General features: G+C 46.0%; 1 protein-coding gene across 1 annotated transcript; it reads left to right on the top strand.

The window, feature by feature from the left end:
• The first annotated feature begins 1,460 nt into the window (after positions 1-1,460).
• Positions 1,461-16,163, top strand: RFWD3 (ring finger and WD repeat domain 3). The gene is made up of 12 exons (XM_035120527.3): positions 1,461-1,866; positions 7,647-7,855; positions 8,729-8,820; positions 8,917-9,120; positions 10,129-10,220; positions 10,658-10,772; positions 11,238-11,466; positions 11,615-11,765; positions 12,009-12,185; positions 13,270-13,484; positions 14,095-14,312; positions 14,936-16,163. The coding sequence occupies exons 1-12, from the start codon at positions 1,580-1,582 to the stop codon at positions 15,077-15,079; spliced, it is 2,133 nt and encodes a 710-aa protein (XP_034976418.1). The 5' UTR covers positions 1,461-1,579; the 3' UTR covers positions 15,080-16,163.
• Positions 16,164-17,294: the final 1,131 nt, after the last annotated feature.

Here is a 17,294-nt window from a genome sequence, read left to right as displayed (position 1 = left end):
TCCTGGAATGTACTGAAATCATAACACTTTAAAGATCAGCACACTAATCCATGCTACCAGCAAAGTTTGATTATCATCTTCTGTAGGAAAGAATGGAGTTCTGCAGACAGTGGAATCTTCTTCCAGAGGGAAAGTCATGATTCAAGAAGCATGCAAGATTATCGGTTAGCTATTTATCACTAAAGTCATGTCCTGTCAGCTTCAAACTTAGCAAGGTAAACAGAATAGCAAACAGAAATAAACAAAGGTACAAAATGGAATAAAGATGTTATAGCACACACTCATCTGGGGAGACCCCTCCCTTATCCATATAGTAATATTGACCCAATATTTTGCAGGTTTTCAATGGTTGGGTTGCTCAAATGCTCCAGCTGTTCTAGATTCAGGTAGGTAGCCATATTGGTCTGACACAGTTGAAATACATATTTTTTTTTAAAAAAATTGTCCAGTAGCACCTTAGAGACCAACTAAGTTTGTTCTTGGTATAAGCTTTCGTATGCATGCACACTTCAGATACCAGCTGGACCATGTTTTTGCTTTAAAATCTCAATAACCAGTTTCATGTCTCGCTGGACCATGGGCCAAGTAATTGGGGGGTGGGGTGGAGGCGTAGCCTTGCCCTGACCATTAGGTCCAGTTGTGGACGACACTGGGGTTGCGCGGTCATCTCGCTCTATAGGCCGAGGGAGCTGGCGTTTGTCCGCAGACAGCTTCCAGGTCATGTGGGCAGCATGACTAAGCCGCTTCTGGCTAACCAGAGCAGCGCACAGAAACGCCGTTTACCTATTTATCTACTTGCACTTTGACGTGCTTTCGAGCTGCTAGGTTGGTAGGAGCTGAGACGGAGCAACGGGAGCGCACTCCGTTGTGGGGATTCGAAGCGCCGACCTTCTGATCGGCAAGCCCTAGGGCTAGGCTCTATGGTTTAGACCACAGCGCCACCCACATAGCTTTGCTGGTACAGGCTATAATTGATCGGGAACTTGACAGGTTCAGCTTAGTTCTGAACAGATAATACCCTTCCGCTCCCTTTACTCATGTTACTTCTAGTGTGGGTTTGTGGCCTTAAGATCTGAGCCAGAAGAAGGGCCGACATTTATCTTTGCTTGTACAGTGCAATGCACTGCGGTGAACTATGGTAAAATTCTGCATTTTCCCCATTGTATGCTATGAAGAGAAGTCAGTTGACGCTTCGGGTCAAAAACAGGAAGTCCCGCCTATGGCTATTGCAGTTGTCAGTCTTTGAACCCTTGCTGCGCATGCGCCTTGCAAATTACGACCTCAACTTTTCCCTTCCCCTCGCAGAGGGCGGGGCCCTTTCGTACTGTTTCCCTCCCTCTCCAAAATTGACAGACGTATAGCCCAATGGAAATGCGACGTACGCTCCGCTCTGTCCCAATGGGAGCCGAAGCCTGCTTTCGCGCTCGGCCTTTCGCGGCTGTACGAGCGACCAATAGGGGCCGCGGGAGTTGGAGGCGGAGCAGCAGCAGCAGCGGCGGCGGGGCGCTCGAGCGACTGCAGTTGAGGGAAAGTCAGGCCCGGACGCCTGGGTCCCTCCCCTCCCCTCTGAGGGGAGGACATGTCCCACCAGGAAGCGATGGACGTGGACCTCGCGCCGGCGGCCGAGGAGCCCGAGTCGCCAGCCGCCGCCAGCCGCCTTCAGGACCCAGCCGCGGCAGACGGGGACGCCTCGACGTCCGGGGCGCCTCGGCCGGCGGCTTCTCGCTCTTCATGGGGCGCCTTCGTTGGGGAGCGCGAGCCGCGGAGGCCGCCGCCGCCTCGAGCCAGGAGGAACCCGCCTCGGCAGCAGCAGCCGGGACCGCGCGCCGCCTCCTCCTCCTCCTCCCAACGGGCCTCCCGAGCCAGGTGAGGAAGGGAGGGGGAAGGGCTCGGATCCTGTGCGGAGCTTCTCAAAGTGACCATGGGGCCTGAGAAGAGTACGAAGGAGCCCCTGTCCTAATGGGCTGGGGGAGGGGAGCCCCTCGGAAACGGGGCTGGGCGTGGTGGGCCCCGCGGAGGAGGGAGAAGGTGCGTCTCGGAGCGAAGCATCGGAGGAAAGTGCTGGAGGCAGCTGGGGTTTGTAAACAAGAGGCCTTTCGCGTTCCCTTCCCTGGGGAAGGAAGGCTGTTAGGTTTCTCCGGCGCAGGTGGCTGTCAGAACGGAGGAGGAGGCGGCGGGTGCTCGGGAGCCAGGAAGTGGATTCTGGGGTGGGTGAAGGGAAGGGGAGTCTTTCACAGGGGTTGTGGATTTTGTGAATTTTGCGGGGTAGTGTGGTGGAGGTACCTGTGGGTCATGTGTGTGTGAGAGAGAGAGAGAGAGAGAGTGAGTGGAGGGGGTACCTGTCAGAGCGAGGGGGGTTGCTAAGCGAGGGAAAGGACCTGTCAAAAGTGTGTGAGTGTGTGATGGTCATATAAGGAGCTTCTCAGAGCCAGGGGATCGATCATAGGGTGTGTGCGTGAAGGAGTGTCTGTCACAGTGGGGGAGGAGAGATCCTGGGGGAACACATGTCAGAATGGGAGTGGTGGCATGGAGCCTGCAAGGTTGGTTCTATGAGCAGCAGATGGGTTATGTGAGGATATGTGAAGGTGGTGTCTGTTGGAGCACATGCTGAAGGCAGCTGGTATTTGTAAACAAGAACCCCCTCACATTTTTCCTCCCTGTGTTCTGTGAAGGGGAATGGGCTACACCACTGTCATAGTGTAGTGGTAGAGCACATAGGCATAGGCAGGATTTTTCTTTTTTGGGGGGGGTCTTTTTGTTAGGGGGGCAGAACAGAGTTATCTGCAATGCAAATGGTCAGTTAAATATTTCTATTTATTTGATCCCTTCATGGATCAATGCCTTGTCGTGGCGAAGGGGCTTGAATAACTCAGAGAAGCTATGAGCTATGCCATGCAGGGCCACCCAAGATGGACAGGTCATAGTGGAGAGTTTTGACTAAACGTGATCCACCTGGAGAAGGAACTGGCAAGCCACTCCAGTATCCCTGCCAAGAAAACTCCATGGACAAAGACAACAGGCATATAAAAGTTATGACGCTGGAAGATGAGCCCCTTAGGTCGGAAGGCGTCCAACATGCTACTGAGGAAGAGCGGAGGACAAGTACAAGTAGATTCAGAGCTGATGAAGCGGCTGGGCCAAAGCCGAAAGGACGCTCAGTTGCGGATATGCCTGGAAGCGAAAGGAAAGTCCGATGCTGTAAAGAAAAATATTGCATAGGAACCTGGAATGTAAGAACCATGAATAGAGGTAAGCTGGATGTGGTCAAAAATGAGATGACAAGAATAAATATCGACATCCTGGGCATCAGTGAACTAAAATGGAAGGGAATGGGTGAATTCAGTTCGGGTGACTATCATATCTACTACTGTGGGCAAGAATCCTGTAGAAGAAATGGAGTGGCCCTCATAGTCAACAAAAGAGTGGCAAAAGCTGTAATGGGATGCAATCTCAAAAATGACAGAATGATCTCGATACGAATCCAAGGCAGACCTTTTAACATCACAGTAATCCAAGTTTATGCACCAACTACCGGTGCTGAAGAAAGTGAAATTGACCAATTCTATGAAGACCTACAACACCTTCTAGAAATGACACCAAAGAAGGATGTTCTTCTCATTACAGGGGATTGGAATGCTAAAGTAGGGAATCAAGAGATAAAAGGAACAACTGGCAAGTTTGGCCTTGGAGTTCAAAATGAAGCAGGGCAAAGGCTAATAGAGTTCTGTCAAGAGAACAAGCTGGTCATCACAAACACTCTCTTCCAACAACACAAGAGACGACTCTACACATGGATATCACCAAATGGGCAGCATCGAAATCAGATTGATTATATTCTCTGCAGCCAAAGATGGAGAAGCTCTATACAGTCAGCAAAAACAAGACCTGGAGCTGACTGTAACTCAGATCATCAGCTTCTTATAGCAAAATTCCAGCTTAAACTGAAGAAAGTAGGAAAAACCACTGGGCCAGTAAGATACAATCTGAATCAAATCCCTTATGAATACACAGTGGAAGTGAGGAACAGGTTTAAGGATTTAGATTTGGTGGACAGAGTGCCTGAAGAACTATGGATGGAGGCTCGTAACATTATACAGGAGGCAGCAACGAAAACCATCCCAAGGAAAAGGAAATGCAAGAAGGCAAAATGGCTGTCCAACGAGGCCTTACGAATAGCGGAGGAGAGGAGGCAAGCAAAATGCAAGGGAGATAGGGAAAGATACAGGAAACTGAATGCAGATTTCCAAAAAACAGCAAGGAGAGATAAGAGGGTCTTCTTAAATGAGCAATGCAAAGAAATAGAGGAAAACAATAGAATGGGGAAAACCAGAGATCTGTTCAAGAAAATTGGAGATATGAAAGGAACATTTCGTACAAAGATTACCATAATCAAGGACAAAAGTGGTAAGGACCTAACAGAAGCAGAAGACATCAAGAAGAGGTGGCAAGAATACACAGAGGAATTATACCAGAAAGATATGGAGGTCTCGTACACCCCAGGTAGTGTGGTTGCTGACCTTGAGCCAGACATCTTGGAGAGTGAAGTCAAATGGGCCTTAGAAAGCACTGCTAATAACAAAGCCAGTGGAAGTGATGATATTCCAGCTGAACTATTTAAAATTTTAAAAGATGATGCTGTTAAGGTGCTACACCCAATATGCCAGCAAGTTTGGAAAACTCAGCAATGGCCAGAGGATTGGAGATCAGTCTACATCCCAATTCCAAAGAAGGGCAGTGCCAAAGAATGCTCCAACTACCGCACAATTGCGCTCATTTCACACGCCAGCAAGGTTATGCTTACAATTCTACAAGGCAGGCTTAGGCAGTATGTGGACCGAGAACTCCCAGAAGTGCAAGCTGGATTTCGAAAGGGCAGAGGAGCCAGAGACCAAATAGCAAACATGCGCTGGATTATGGAGAAAGCTAGAGAGTTCCAGAAAAACGTCTACTTCTGCTTCATTGACTATGCAAAAGCCTTTGACTGTGTCGACCACAGCAAACTATGGCAAGTTCTTAAAGAAATGGGAGTGCCTGATCACCTCATCTGTCTCCTGAGAAATCTCTATGTGGGACAAGAAGCTACAGTTAGAACTGGATATGGAACAACTGATTGGTTCAAAATTGGGAAAGGAGTACGACAAGGTTGTATATTGTCTCCCTGCTTATTTAACTTATATGCAGAATTCATCATGCGAAAGGCTGGACTAGATGAATCCCAAGCAGGAATTAAGATTGCCGGAAGAAATATCAACAACCTCAGATATGCAGATGACACAACCTTGATGGCAGAAAGTGAGGAGGAATTAAAGAACCTTTTAATGAGGGTGAAAGAGGAGAGCGCAAAATATGGTCTGAAGCTCAACATCAAAAAAACCAAGATCATGGCCACTGGTCCCATCACCTCTTGGCAAATAGAAGGGGAAGAAATGGAGGCAGTGAGAGATTTTACTTTCTTGGGCTCCTTGATCACTGCAGATGGTGACAGCAGTCACGAAATTAAAAGACGCCTGCTTCTTGGGAGAAAAGCAATGACAAACCTAGACAGCATCTTAAAAAGCAGAGACATCACCTTGCCGACAAAGGTCCGTATAGTTAAAGCTATGGTTTTCCCAGTAGTGATGTATGGAAGTGAGAGCTGGACCATAAAGAAGGCTGATCGCCAAAGAATTGATGCTTTTGAATTATGGTGCTGGAGGAGACTCTTGAGAGTCCCATGGACTGCTAGAAGATCAAACCTATCAATTCTTAAGGAAATCAGCCCTGAGTGCTCCCTGGAAGGACAGATCGTGAAGCTGAGGCTCCAATACTTTGGCCACCTCATGAGAAGAGAAGAATCCTTGGAAAAGACTCTGATGTTGGGAAAGATTGAGGGCACTAGGAGAAGGGGACGACAGAGGACGAGATGGTTGGACAGTGTTCTCGAAGCTACGAACATGAGTTTGACCAAACTACGGGAGGCAGTGCAAGACAGGAGTGCCTGGCGTGCTATGGTCCATGGGGTCACGAAGAGTCGGACACGACTAAACGACTAAACAACAACAACAACAATTTATTTACTTGATGTAGTGGGGGCCAGCTGCCCTCCAACACCCCCCTGGCTATGCCCATGGTAGAGCATGTGCTTTGTTGTGATAGAAATTAGCCAGGTGCGTTTTGCTACTGGTGTGGGTCCAATTGCAACCATGTGGATGCCAGGTTGGCGACTAATATCTGGCTGGCTTCAACAGCTTTCTTAAGTAGGTCAGCAGAAGAGTTTATTTATTGCATTTATATCCCACCCTTTTCTCCAAGGAGTATATGGTTTACCCCCCCCCCCTACAGATACCCTGTGAGGTAGGTTAAGAGGCTGTGGCTGGCCCAAAGTCACACAGTGAGCTTCTTGACTGAGTGGGGTTTTGAACCTTGATCTCCCAGGTCTTAGTCCAACACTCTAACCACACTGGCTTCCTCGAATCCTCCTGCTATGGGACAGCTATATAAAATAAGCAGACATCTGAAAGGTTTAGAAAGCAAGTACCGGGCGGGGTTGAATCCTTGGTACGCATTGTTGGCTGCTGTTGGGGTCACTGTTGCAGTGCGGGAAGGGGGCTCCTCAGACCCAGAGAAGGGTGATATTGCGTGTGTGTGAAGGGAAGCTGCTGTCTGTGGGGAATGGATACTGCCGATGGGAGCCTGTTGGAGTGGGGGTCAGATCCTGCAAAGTTGGTGCCTGACAGAGTGTGTTCAAGGGGTGTACTGTGTGTGTGTGTGTGTGTGTGTGTGTGTGTGTGAGGTGAGCATCTGTCAGTGGGAGGGTTGATCTTCCAAGGAGGTTCCTGTTGGGGGGATCATGTAGGAAGCAGATCCGGGAGGCAACTCGTATTTGTAAGCTGGCTTCTAGATAAACTCATGTGAAAGGCGTGGGGCCTTAGCCTGGTGGTGGCGCTTGTGCTTTGTGTGCAGAGCTTGTTTCAAGTGTTCTCTACCCAGCTCTCAGAGTAGCTTTCAGTTAAAAAAACAAAACAAAACCATCAAGCACCTGCCCTCAGAATTTACCATCTAAAGCAGGCGTCAGCAAACTTTTTCAGCGGGGGGCCGGTCCACTTTCCTTCAGACCTTGTGGGGGGCCGGACTATATTTTGAAAATAAATATGAACAAATTCCTATGCCCCACAAATAACCCAGAGATGCATTTTAAATAAAAGGACACATTCTACTCATGTAAAAACATGCTGATTCCCAGACTGTCCATGGGCCTTAGTTTGGGGACCCCTGATCTAAAGACTTAGCACCAAAAAGAAAAGGATGGGGAAGCAAACCCAAATACCCATTTGCACAAGGACTTGGCTGGGATGGGAGATAGTTGAGGGAGAGAAGATGCACTTCACAGAATTGGGTGGAAGGATGAGCAGTGTTTAGGAATTTGTTGAGCTCCACTTGGCTACGGAGTTGCTAGCTCAACTTACAGAGCAATGTGCATGTTGATGGAAGGTAGGTAGCACATTATGAAAAGTTGATTTAGAATCTAATGAAAAGTTGTGGCTTCTGAGGTGGAGGGGGAGAGAGAGATGTCCAAATTATTGAAGTTTGTGGCTTGGAAATGGGTGGGTCATGTTCTTCTGTCCATCTTACATTTTCTAATGAAAATTTATGCTTTGGATGTTCAGGTCCACAGCACCGTTAGACAGTTATTTCCAGATCAACAGGACCCAAGCGACAGCAGCATCACACATCCTAGCAGGTCACAGTGGGAACAGCTCAGATGAAACTGTGGTTCTAAGTGATTCTGAGAGTAACAGCAGCAGCAGCTCCACTGAGGAGGAACAGGAGACAGTGGGTGCCCTTGAGGAGGCACCTGGGCCAGCCAACTTGGGAGGTTTGTGTTGGTTCTTTAAAGGGGCCTAAAACTTCAGAAATGGCTCATTACGCATTGCCTACCTTGGATCACAACCATCTATTTGTTTATTCAGAGAGTATGACATTTGTATTTTCATAACAACTTTGAGAGGTAGGTTAGTTTGGGAGAGGATGACTTGGGCCTGACCATACCATTTATTTCATTCTGCAGAGACTTGAACTAAGGCCAGACTTTGCTAGTGTATCCTGCTGTCTTTGAATAATTGAAAGCTGTTTTCTGATCTTTGTACAAACCTTGCTAAATGTCAAACTGAGGTTCTGTTATGCAGATAGGCATGCTTATTATTATTTAATTTATTTCACACATACACAAAATGGGTTTCACGGAGGAATTTTGAGAAGGGGTCTATAGGGGAGATTCAGGTAACATATATATTTTATTTGTGCATGGTACTCCCTTTTCTGAACAGCAAGAGAAGGTTGGAGGTTTTTTAAAAAGAGCAGGTGAGGATAGTAGAATTGCAGGACCATAGGTGGGACCATCTTGGGAAATGAGGGAAGAAAGGAAGGTTGGAGCAAGCCAGTTGTGAACATAGGTGGAAGGGGTTTGTGCTGGGAAGCCACCATTGGAATTTGCAGAGGGTGTCTTGAGTTATTTTACTATTTTCTGCCAAGTTTTTTAATTGCCCCCTGTTAACATAGTTTGAAGGATTATATTTATGAAAAAGCTGATCTCTTCTCTCTCTCTTTTTCTTAGATAGCAGTGGCTTTGTTTTCAGTCACTTTGAACTTCCCTTTTAAATGCTAACATTTGTTACTGAGTTTTTGTTTTTGTGGCACTAATTACAATCTGTCCCCCCATATTAATTATTCCTTTGTTTCTCCCCTGCAGTTTCTAATGCAACCCAAATGGAGCCTCCTGGAGGGGATTCTGTTGGGTCAGAGCATCCTGATGCTAGAGGTGCCACTGCCCTCCAAAAGAAGGTATGAATGATTCGGTATGTGCTGTGGAGGGTGTGCAGCCAATTAAGATAACCAAGATTGCATTGGTTTGACCTTTTCCATGTTCTCTTGTTTCAGACAACTCCATTAAAGAGAACTCACCTAGCTGCTCCTCTGGCTCCTCTGGGTGAGGAAGAAGAGAGTGGAGATACCTGTGCCATCTGCTTTGAAGAGTGGACAAATGCTGGGGAGCACCGTCTTTCTGCACTGCGGTGTGGGCATCTCTTTGGCTATAGCTGCATTGAGAGGTGGCTGAAGGGACAAGTGGGCAAATGCCCACAGGTAAAAGCTTGGAAGGGTATTTTGTTTCTTCTGTCTGACGCGTAACCTAAATCTTCCTCTCTGAAACCCATTTATTCTTTTCCTATCCTTGGTAAAATTTGTGGGCAACAATTCTCTCCACATTACTTTTCTTTTTTCTCTTCTCCCTTTCTGCATTACTTTTCATGCCATCTTTCTGTAAGCTCTTCCTCTTTTGGCTTGCCTTCTGTAGACCTTCTTGTGTTTTTCTTTGCACTCCCCTGAGCTGTGTTCCATTTTTTGGATGCCATTTTCCTTGTTTTGGCACTCAAACTGATTGCAGGACTTCAAACAGCACTTTACCTAGCGTTGAGCACAGCAGGACTCCTCAAATCTGGGCTCTAGGAGTTGTAGCAAGTTGTCCTTTCCTTTGGTCAAACTCTTCCTGTGAGGAGAGTATTTTTATCAGCATTTGCCAACTTGGTGCCCTCCATATGTTTTGGACTACAAATCCCCTATCAGTGCCAGCTAGCACAGGTGTGCTGGTTAAGTCTGAAGGAAGTTATGTAATCCAAAACTTCTGGAGGACACCAAGTTGGCAGCAGCTGCTGTACATCATATTTGGTGATAGAGCAGTGGTAGAACTTCTACCTGAGACAATGGGATTTTTGAGGGGTAGTAGTAAGGTGCTGTTTACCTTTTTAAGTTGTTGTCTTTGCTTTGTTGGCTAATTTCAGGGATTTTGCCTGGGATCAGACTACCTGTTCACAAGGAAACTTTGAGAAGAGATGCTTGGGCATGATGTTGAGCAGGTCACTTTGGCATGTTTGGGGGAGTTCCACTGATTGTTCTGGAGAACTACTTGAGATAAGGGGAGTCTCTCAGAAAGTCAACACTGTGTACATTCACCCCTGCTTTTGCAAAGAGATCTATTTGAAAAGCTGTACCACCACCTGGTTTGCGTAGCCATCATGAGAAATTAACAGCAGCACAGTAGATGTCCTTCATTACCAATAAATTGGCTTATGTTCACATTTTTTCATTTTTTAGTGTAATAAGAAAGCCAAGCGCTCTGATATAGTAGTCCTTTATGCTCGTACTCTGAAAGCGCTGGACACCAGTGAACAGGAACACATGAAAAGGTATGTACTCACTATCACTGTGCCTCAGCTGAGTCAGATGAGCATCTGTGTGATTGGAGAAGATACTTGTGTCCTAACACCAGGCTTTAGTTCAAGGGCATGCTTTGTTTGACTTGTTTTAGGTAGGTATGATAGGTACAATGTTTGGATGTCCCTGTGAAGATATATGCCTGCTTCTGTAACTTTTTTTTACTAGTATATATATTTAAGATAAATGAGATGAGTTTTCAATTGAATCTCTCATGGTTATTCTGAAATTGAAGTATTGCTATTTAAATGTGTCTATCTAAATTCAAGACAGAACTGTTATTATGTCTTTAATAGTTTTTGGGCAGGCAGAAAAATGGAATAGAAAAATAATTCTACTCATCAGTGGGAGAGAGATGGGTTGGCTCATGAGCTTCCTTAATTGCATCTGTTGTACTTTTCTCCTGCAGCTCTTTAGAGAAGGAGCAAATGCTACGAAGGAAGGCAGAGCTGGAATCCGCACAGAGCCGCCTCCAGTTGCAGGTCTTGACAGATGAATGCAGTAAACTTCGGCAGCAAGTTCAGGTAAGTTTCACTGTATCCTGTTCATGCAGGACCTTCTAAATCCCCTTCCCATGTACAAGAAAATGAAATGCACTATATTCAGGAAGGAGTAGAAATTGGATCTTGCAGGGAATCGTGAAAAAACTAAGGCAAGCTCAGCTAAGTAACCACCTTGCAGAGTGAAAAGTGGAAAGTTGAAGGCTAGGATATCCCAGCTATATTTTAGCTGGGGGGTGAGCTGGTTGAGCATTTGAAGGGTTTTTGCATTTGATACATTTCTTTTCTGTGACAAAGTTTTTGTTTCAGAATTTATAAACCACTCTACATGCAAAAAATAGCCAAGTTGTATACAAAAGCAGTAAAGAAACAACAACCCAGAACAAGTTGGTCCTGACTTTTACTACTGTCCTGCCTGTGGAAACATCCAGTGCTCTCGGCTGCACACATGCTTTCTTTGCCTCATTTTTCCTGCTTTCCATTCTACAGGAATTAAAGGCCCTGATGGCTCGCCACAACACCCTTTCCTCTCAGCAGCCCAGCAACTCTCGCTCATGCTTTCCAGGCTGCCTCTCCTCCAGCCAGGGCCAGCACAAGTACCACTTTGAGAGGGCCACCCTAGTGTCTCAGGTGGGCAACTGCCGGGTTATGGCATACTGCGACCCACTGAGCTGCCTTGTAGTGTCACAGCCATCACCACAAAGCACCCTCATTCCTGGTGAGTTGCCTGCTGAAGCAAGTCCCTAAGTTTTATGATGGAAATAGTGGTTTTTTTCACTGCCTTGGTCAATCAAGAGGACAGACATTGCAGCATTTGGACTCTAGCAGGGTGGGCTTTCTGCTGATCAGTTTGCTTTGTGTCTCAGGCTGTGGAATTAAGATGATGAGTGCTGTCAACTCAAAGAGCAGCCAATATGTCCCCATCCACAGCAAGCAGATCCGGGGCTTGGCTTTCAGCAACCGTGCAGATGGTTTGCTCTTATCTGCTGCTTTAGACCATACCCTCAAGCTTACCAGGTGAGTAGTGATGATTATGATGAGGGTTAGGGTTTGCCTGCTTCCTTTCTCTGTGGTCCAGGAGATTGTGTAAGGATCTTATTCTGGAAGTATTGCCTGGCCTCTGCAGAGCAGCTTTGTCTGAACTGTGCTGTTCTGCCCACAACGGGGTATCTGCTGGATAGCGTGGGTCACGTGCAGAAGTACCAAGGTCCTCAATGGGAGACCGCTTTGATATGTAAAGCTCCGCTAACTTTCCCTCAGCTTGACTACAAACACCGTTGTGCAGACGTACAATACTGGTCGACCTGTCTGGAGCTGCAGCTGGTGCCTGGATGACACCAACTATGTCTATGCTGGCTTGGTCAATGGCTCTGTCTTGGTGTATGACCTGCGGGACACAAGCTCTCATGTCCAGGAGCTTGCTCCACAGAAGTCCAGGTATCGTTTTCCTGCTTTATACAGTTAGGTTATCCTCTGAGCATATGAATTAAGACTGTAAAGGACTTTGAAGCAGATGAAGGATGATCAGCACATGTAGAACTTTAAAATTTGTGTGCCATGTGTTATTGGTATATCTTCCTGGTACAGAATTTGCAGAACACTAACTTTTACTCTGGTTGCTGGTTAAAGGTAAAGGGACCCCTGACCATTAGGTACAGTCGTGACCGACTCTAGGGTTGTGGCGCTCATCTTGCGTTATTGGCTGAGGGAGCCGGCGTACAGCTTCCAGGTCATGTAGCCAGCATGACAAAGCCGCTTCTGGTGAACCAGAGCAGCACACGGAAACGCCGTTTACCTTCCCGCTGGAGTGGTACCTATTTATCTACTTGCACTTTGACGTGCTTTTGAACTGCTAGGTTGGCAGGAGCAGGGACCGAGCAACGGGTGCTCACCCCGTCGCTGGGATTCAAACCGCTGACCTTCTGATCGGCAAGCCCTAGGCTCTGTGGTTTAACCCACAGCGCCACCTGCATGGTTGCTGGTTATCTCCCCACTATAACCCAGAATGAAGACCTTTGAGCTTGAGAGAGTGGCCTAATGGCAGGGGTTTAGCCTGATAAACTTGTCTGGGACCCATTTCCAGTCCTTAATGCATTGCACCAAGACTTCTCAGAATGTATATTTTTCAATCAGTTCTGTGGATGAGGAATAGGAATGAACATGGGGTGAGGTAAGCCCTGGAGAGATTGTCATACTTGCAGTGTTGCCTGCAGTGATTGACTTCTACCTTGTTCTTTTCTGGGGTTGTAAACAGTCATGGTAATATGGCGCTCAACTTGTTTCTTACTCAGAAGTCAATTGTGCAGTGTTCAGTGGTGCTTGCTCAGAGGTAAATATTAATAGGATTTCAGTCATAGCACTAGATCTTTTGGCCAATGGTATGTAGAAGTGAGAGTGATTCTCCAGTTCTCTTTGAAATCCTTCCTTACTCATGCTCGTTCAGACTCACAACAGCAAATGTGTAGGGAAAGTGGAATGGTTTGACATTGTTGGTTATTGCTCTTTCCTCTGTCCCTCACAGGTGCCCTGTGGTGTCCTTATCGTATCTTCCCCGAATGGCCTCTGCCTCACTGCCCTATGGTGGACTGGTATCTGGGACACTGGAGGGAGCCTGCTTTTGGGAACAGAAGGCCAGTGGCTCTTACCGGCCTCACCACCTCCTCCTGGAGCCTGGAGGTTGCATTGACCTTCAGACAGAGGCCAGCACACGGCACTGCCTTGCAACATTCAGACCCAGTAAGTTGTGATGTGTAGACATCAGGGCAGGGTGGTTTTTATGCAGTGTTGGGATTCCTTTCACCCTAAATGTGGACACAGTTACAACTGTGTGGACAGAAACCAATTACCATGTTTGTTGCTGGCGTCTCTCTTGCACACACATTAAAAGAGAAGAGGATACCTCTGGCCTGCATCTAAAATGCTGCACCAGTTATTCTGTACCCCAGTCTTCCCAAATCTTTTCAAGATGATGGGACACAGAGGGTACAGTCTCCCATTTCCAAATACAATATGGATCTTTTACCAGGGGGCATTCTTTCCACCCAGGTGAAGGGTAAGTGCCAACTACTCCAGGAGTCTATCCCTCCCTAGAACTTTGCAGCTCCCAAGAGGGACCTGCTGTGCAGTATGAGCACTCCTGCTTCTCTAGGATGACATGCAAGGAAGGGATTGCAAGTGAGTAGTATCCTAAGGAAATGGGGTAGTTGCCATGAGCGGTGAGTGAAGGGGTCAGGCAATGGTCTCTGGGCTGCACTTAAACCAGAGTACAGTGTTTTGTCTTGATACCTTCCTATGATACCTTGATACCTACCTGTCCCCTAGAAAGCTCTTCACTTTCACCCCACAGATAGAAACAACAACTGTTTACGGTGTGTGGTGATGGAGCTGACCTCTACTCAGCTGACTGATGGGACTGAGGATGTGATCTGTTCATGTCGTCCAGTTCAAACTCTTACTGCGGGTCCATCGTGCAAACTCCTGACCAAAAATGCCATCTTCCAGAGTCCTGAAGATGATGGCAGTATTCTTGTGTGTGCTGGGGATGAAGCATCAAACTCTGCCATGGTACCATTTTTTGTTTTTTGTTGTAGAAGTAGGGCGTTGTGTCTGGCTCTGTGTTAATAGTCTAAAATGCTGGAAGCTTAGGTGGTGGTTAGGGTACTTGTAATTGTTTTTCTATGTTTTTAAGGCTATGCAGCTTCAAAGAGCTTAATGCTGGTTTGGTCATTGAGAAAAGACTTGAGCCCTTGTTCTAGTGAAAATTCTGTTTTGAGACACTGGTATAGCCTGTATCTGCCTCTTTGGAGCATTTCCTCATGGCAATCACAGTGCCATTTCCAACAAATGGACATGGGGCTCTCTTGTCCCCCATCTTCTCACTTTACTTGAGGCTTGACTCTGGGTATGGACATGCATGTTTTCTGTGCCAGAGCTGCAACCACTCCACCTTGTACACAGGGAGTGCCAAAGAGGGATGTCCTCGGCATTACACCACTAATCACTTGTTCACTCTGAATCCATCCAAAATGTGTGGTGATGTTAGGCTGCTTGCCAGTGTACGGGAAAGTAACGGTTCAATACTTTTGTAACTTGTCTCCTTGCTACATCCCAACTAGTAACAGCTAGAGCTGTATTTTTATGCAACAGGATTCCCGATAAGCTGTGACTTGTATTTGTTTATCCTGCAGCTCTGGGATGCAGGGAGTGGCTCCCTGCTGCAGAAACTCCCTGCTGACCTTCCTGTGTTAGATGTCTGCCCTTATGAGGTGAACCGCAACAGCTTCTTGGCTACCTTGACAGAAAAGATGGTGAAGATCTACAAGTGGCAATGACTGTATGCTGCATGCTGCCCCAGTGAGCTACTCTCTGAACTGAGCCAATTTCCCACAAGCCAGCTCTGCTGCTAACTGGATTCTAGCTGCCTTGAGTGCACCCTGCCAACATTGCAGCACAAGCAAAATCTTGCTCCTTAGAACAGCTCTCTCCCATGCCCAGCCCACACATTTGTTCCTTTTTAAATTTATGGATTCTTGTTTCCACCTCATCTTAAAGGATACTACTTTTACCTTACTGTGGACCCTGTGCTTTTCTGGCTTTACTGCCTAGGCAGATTATGGGGCCCTTCTGAGAAAAGATTTGGCTGCCAGTTTATATTTCCTGGAAATTTACCATTGACCTTGGATGAATCTTCTTGTGATTTTGGAGGCTTGTGGCATGGGCAATACTCCTTTAGCAGAAGACTGCTTAAATTTCTGTTTCAGTCCATCTCATCATAAGAAGATGGGACCTTGTCTGAAGTGAGCTGTTCAAGTTACATCTCTGGACCATGACTGGGCTTGGTAAAAGGTGGTGGTGAAGCCTGGTGCGAATTGGCTGCTAAAAGACATTGTGAATAAGAAAATATAATTGTGGCCTGATGAAGAATGGGCAAGTTATAAATATGTTCCTGTAAGACTTCCTATAGACCTCTATTGAGAATTGGGCAGAGTGCTGTGCCTGACAGATCATTGGGAGTTGAAACATGAAGCAATTTCAGAACTCTACCAACTCTATTGACAGGGGAAAAAACCATTTGTTGGGACTGTTGGTGATTCATCTTCTGCTAAAAATTAAAATAGGATCAAATATTTCATGTATGTGTTCTTGGCCAAGGCTAGCGATCAAGAGAGTGATGCAAATGGCAAGACCAATTTGAGGGTGTTTTTTTTTACTTTACCTGAAGCCAGTAGAAATCGCACCATTATGTGCTGCCTGAACTGATGGGTTACTATACAGAATTACGGAACAACATTTCTAAAGTTTAACTGTATGACCCATCTGTCTAAAAATTTACATGTTTCCATTGAACTGTGCTTTGTGTGTGTAATACTACTTTTATATGCAACAGGAAGAATAAAGAATGTTTAATATATACAAGAGGAAGAATATAGAATGTTTAATATCTCGGGCTTTTCCCAAATGGCAAAACCTTCCATTACAATGCTAAATTGCTGCTTGTACTGCCTGACGAGCAACCTGCAAAGTTTGAGATATAAATATAGGATCCTCTAAATGCCAAATAAGTCCTGAAGTTTGGGTTAGTGGATCCAATATCTTGTGGTAATTATGATATATGATTGCTGAGTTTCTAAAGCATAACTGCTGGCCTAAGCCTCAAAGGCTTACTTACAAATAAAGATAGTTTAATCTCTAATAATATAATTTCTCAACAACAAGGGTAGGACTTGCTGTAACACCATGTTCTTTCCTTTCTCTGTAATGTGTGGGTAGCTTCAGTATCGTTACCTAGATAGAAAAGTCAGGTAGATGGGATAACATTATTACTACACCTACTATTGTGTTCATGTTATTTATTATTATTATTATCATTAGTGTTTATATCCCACATTTTTCTACAAGCTCATGGTGGTCTACATAGTTCTTCCCCTCTACATTTTATCCTCATAACATCTCCCTGAAGTAGGTTAGGCTGAGAGTGGGTGTCCGAGATTGCCATCCAAGCTTTCTCGGTGACTGGGAATTTCAACCCGGGTCTCCCAGGTCCTAGTCTGATACTAAATACACTAGCTCTATATAGCAAGGTGGCATATGAAATACAGTATAGTAAAAACAACTAAAAGCTGCTAAAACCAACACAAAAACTAACAGAATATGAATTTTTAGAAATGGTACAGAATGGACAACCTTTGCAGAATCATATTCATCCAGGCTGGGAATGTGTTTGCTGCATTAGCCACAAGTTATGGCATTTGCATGACTTCTGAGCAAAGAATGTGTGCGCAAACTACTCCTAAGGCATTTAAAGAACAGATAAGAAGGAAGTTCCATTGAGCCTAGTTCAGGCATCCCCAAACTTCGGCCCTCCAGATGTTTTGGACTACAATTCCCATCATCCCTGACCACTGGTCCTGATAGTTAGGGATCATGGGAGTTGTAGGCCAAAACATCTGGCGAGCCGCAGTTTGGGGATGCCTGGCCTAGTTGAATACTTGAAAGAAATTGGACTCACTTCTGAGTCTATATGTCTAGAACTGCAAAGACCGTTTT

Source organism: Zootoca vivipara, chromosome 6 (genome assembly GCF_965207765.1).
Source record: "Zootoca vivipara chromosome 6, rZooViv2.hap1.1, whole genome shotgun sequence".
In the NCBI taxonomy this organism is placed as follows: Eukaryota; Metazoa; Chordata; class Lepidosauria; order Squamata; family Lacertidae; genus Zootoca; species Zootoca vivipara.
This window is presented reverse-complemented; position numbering and strand designations above follow the sequence as displayed.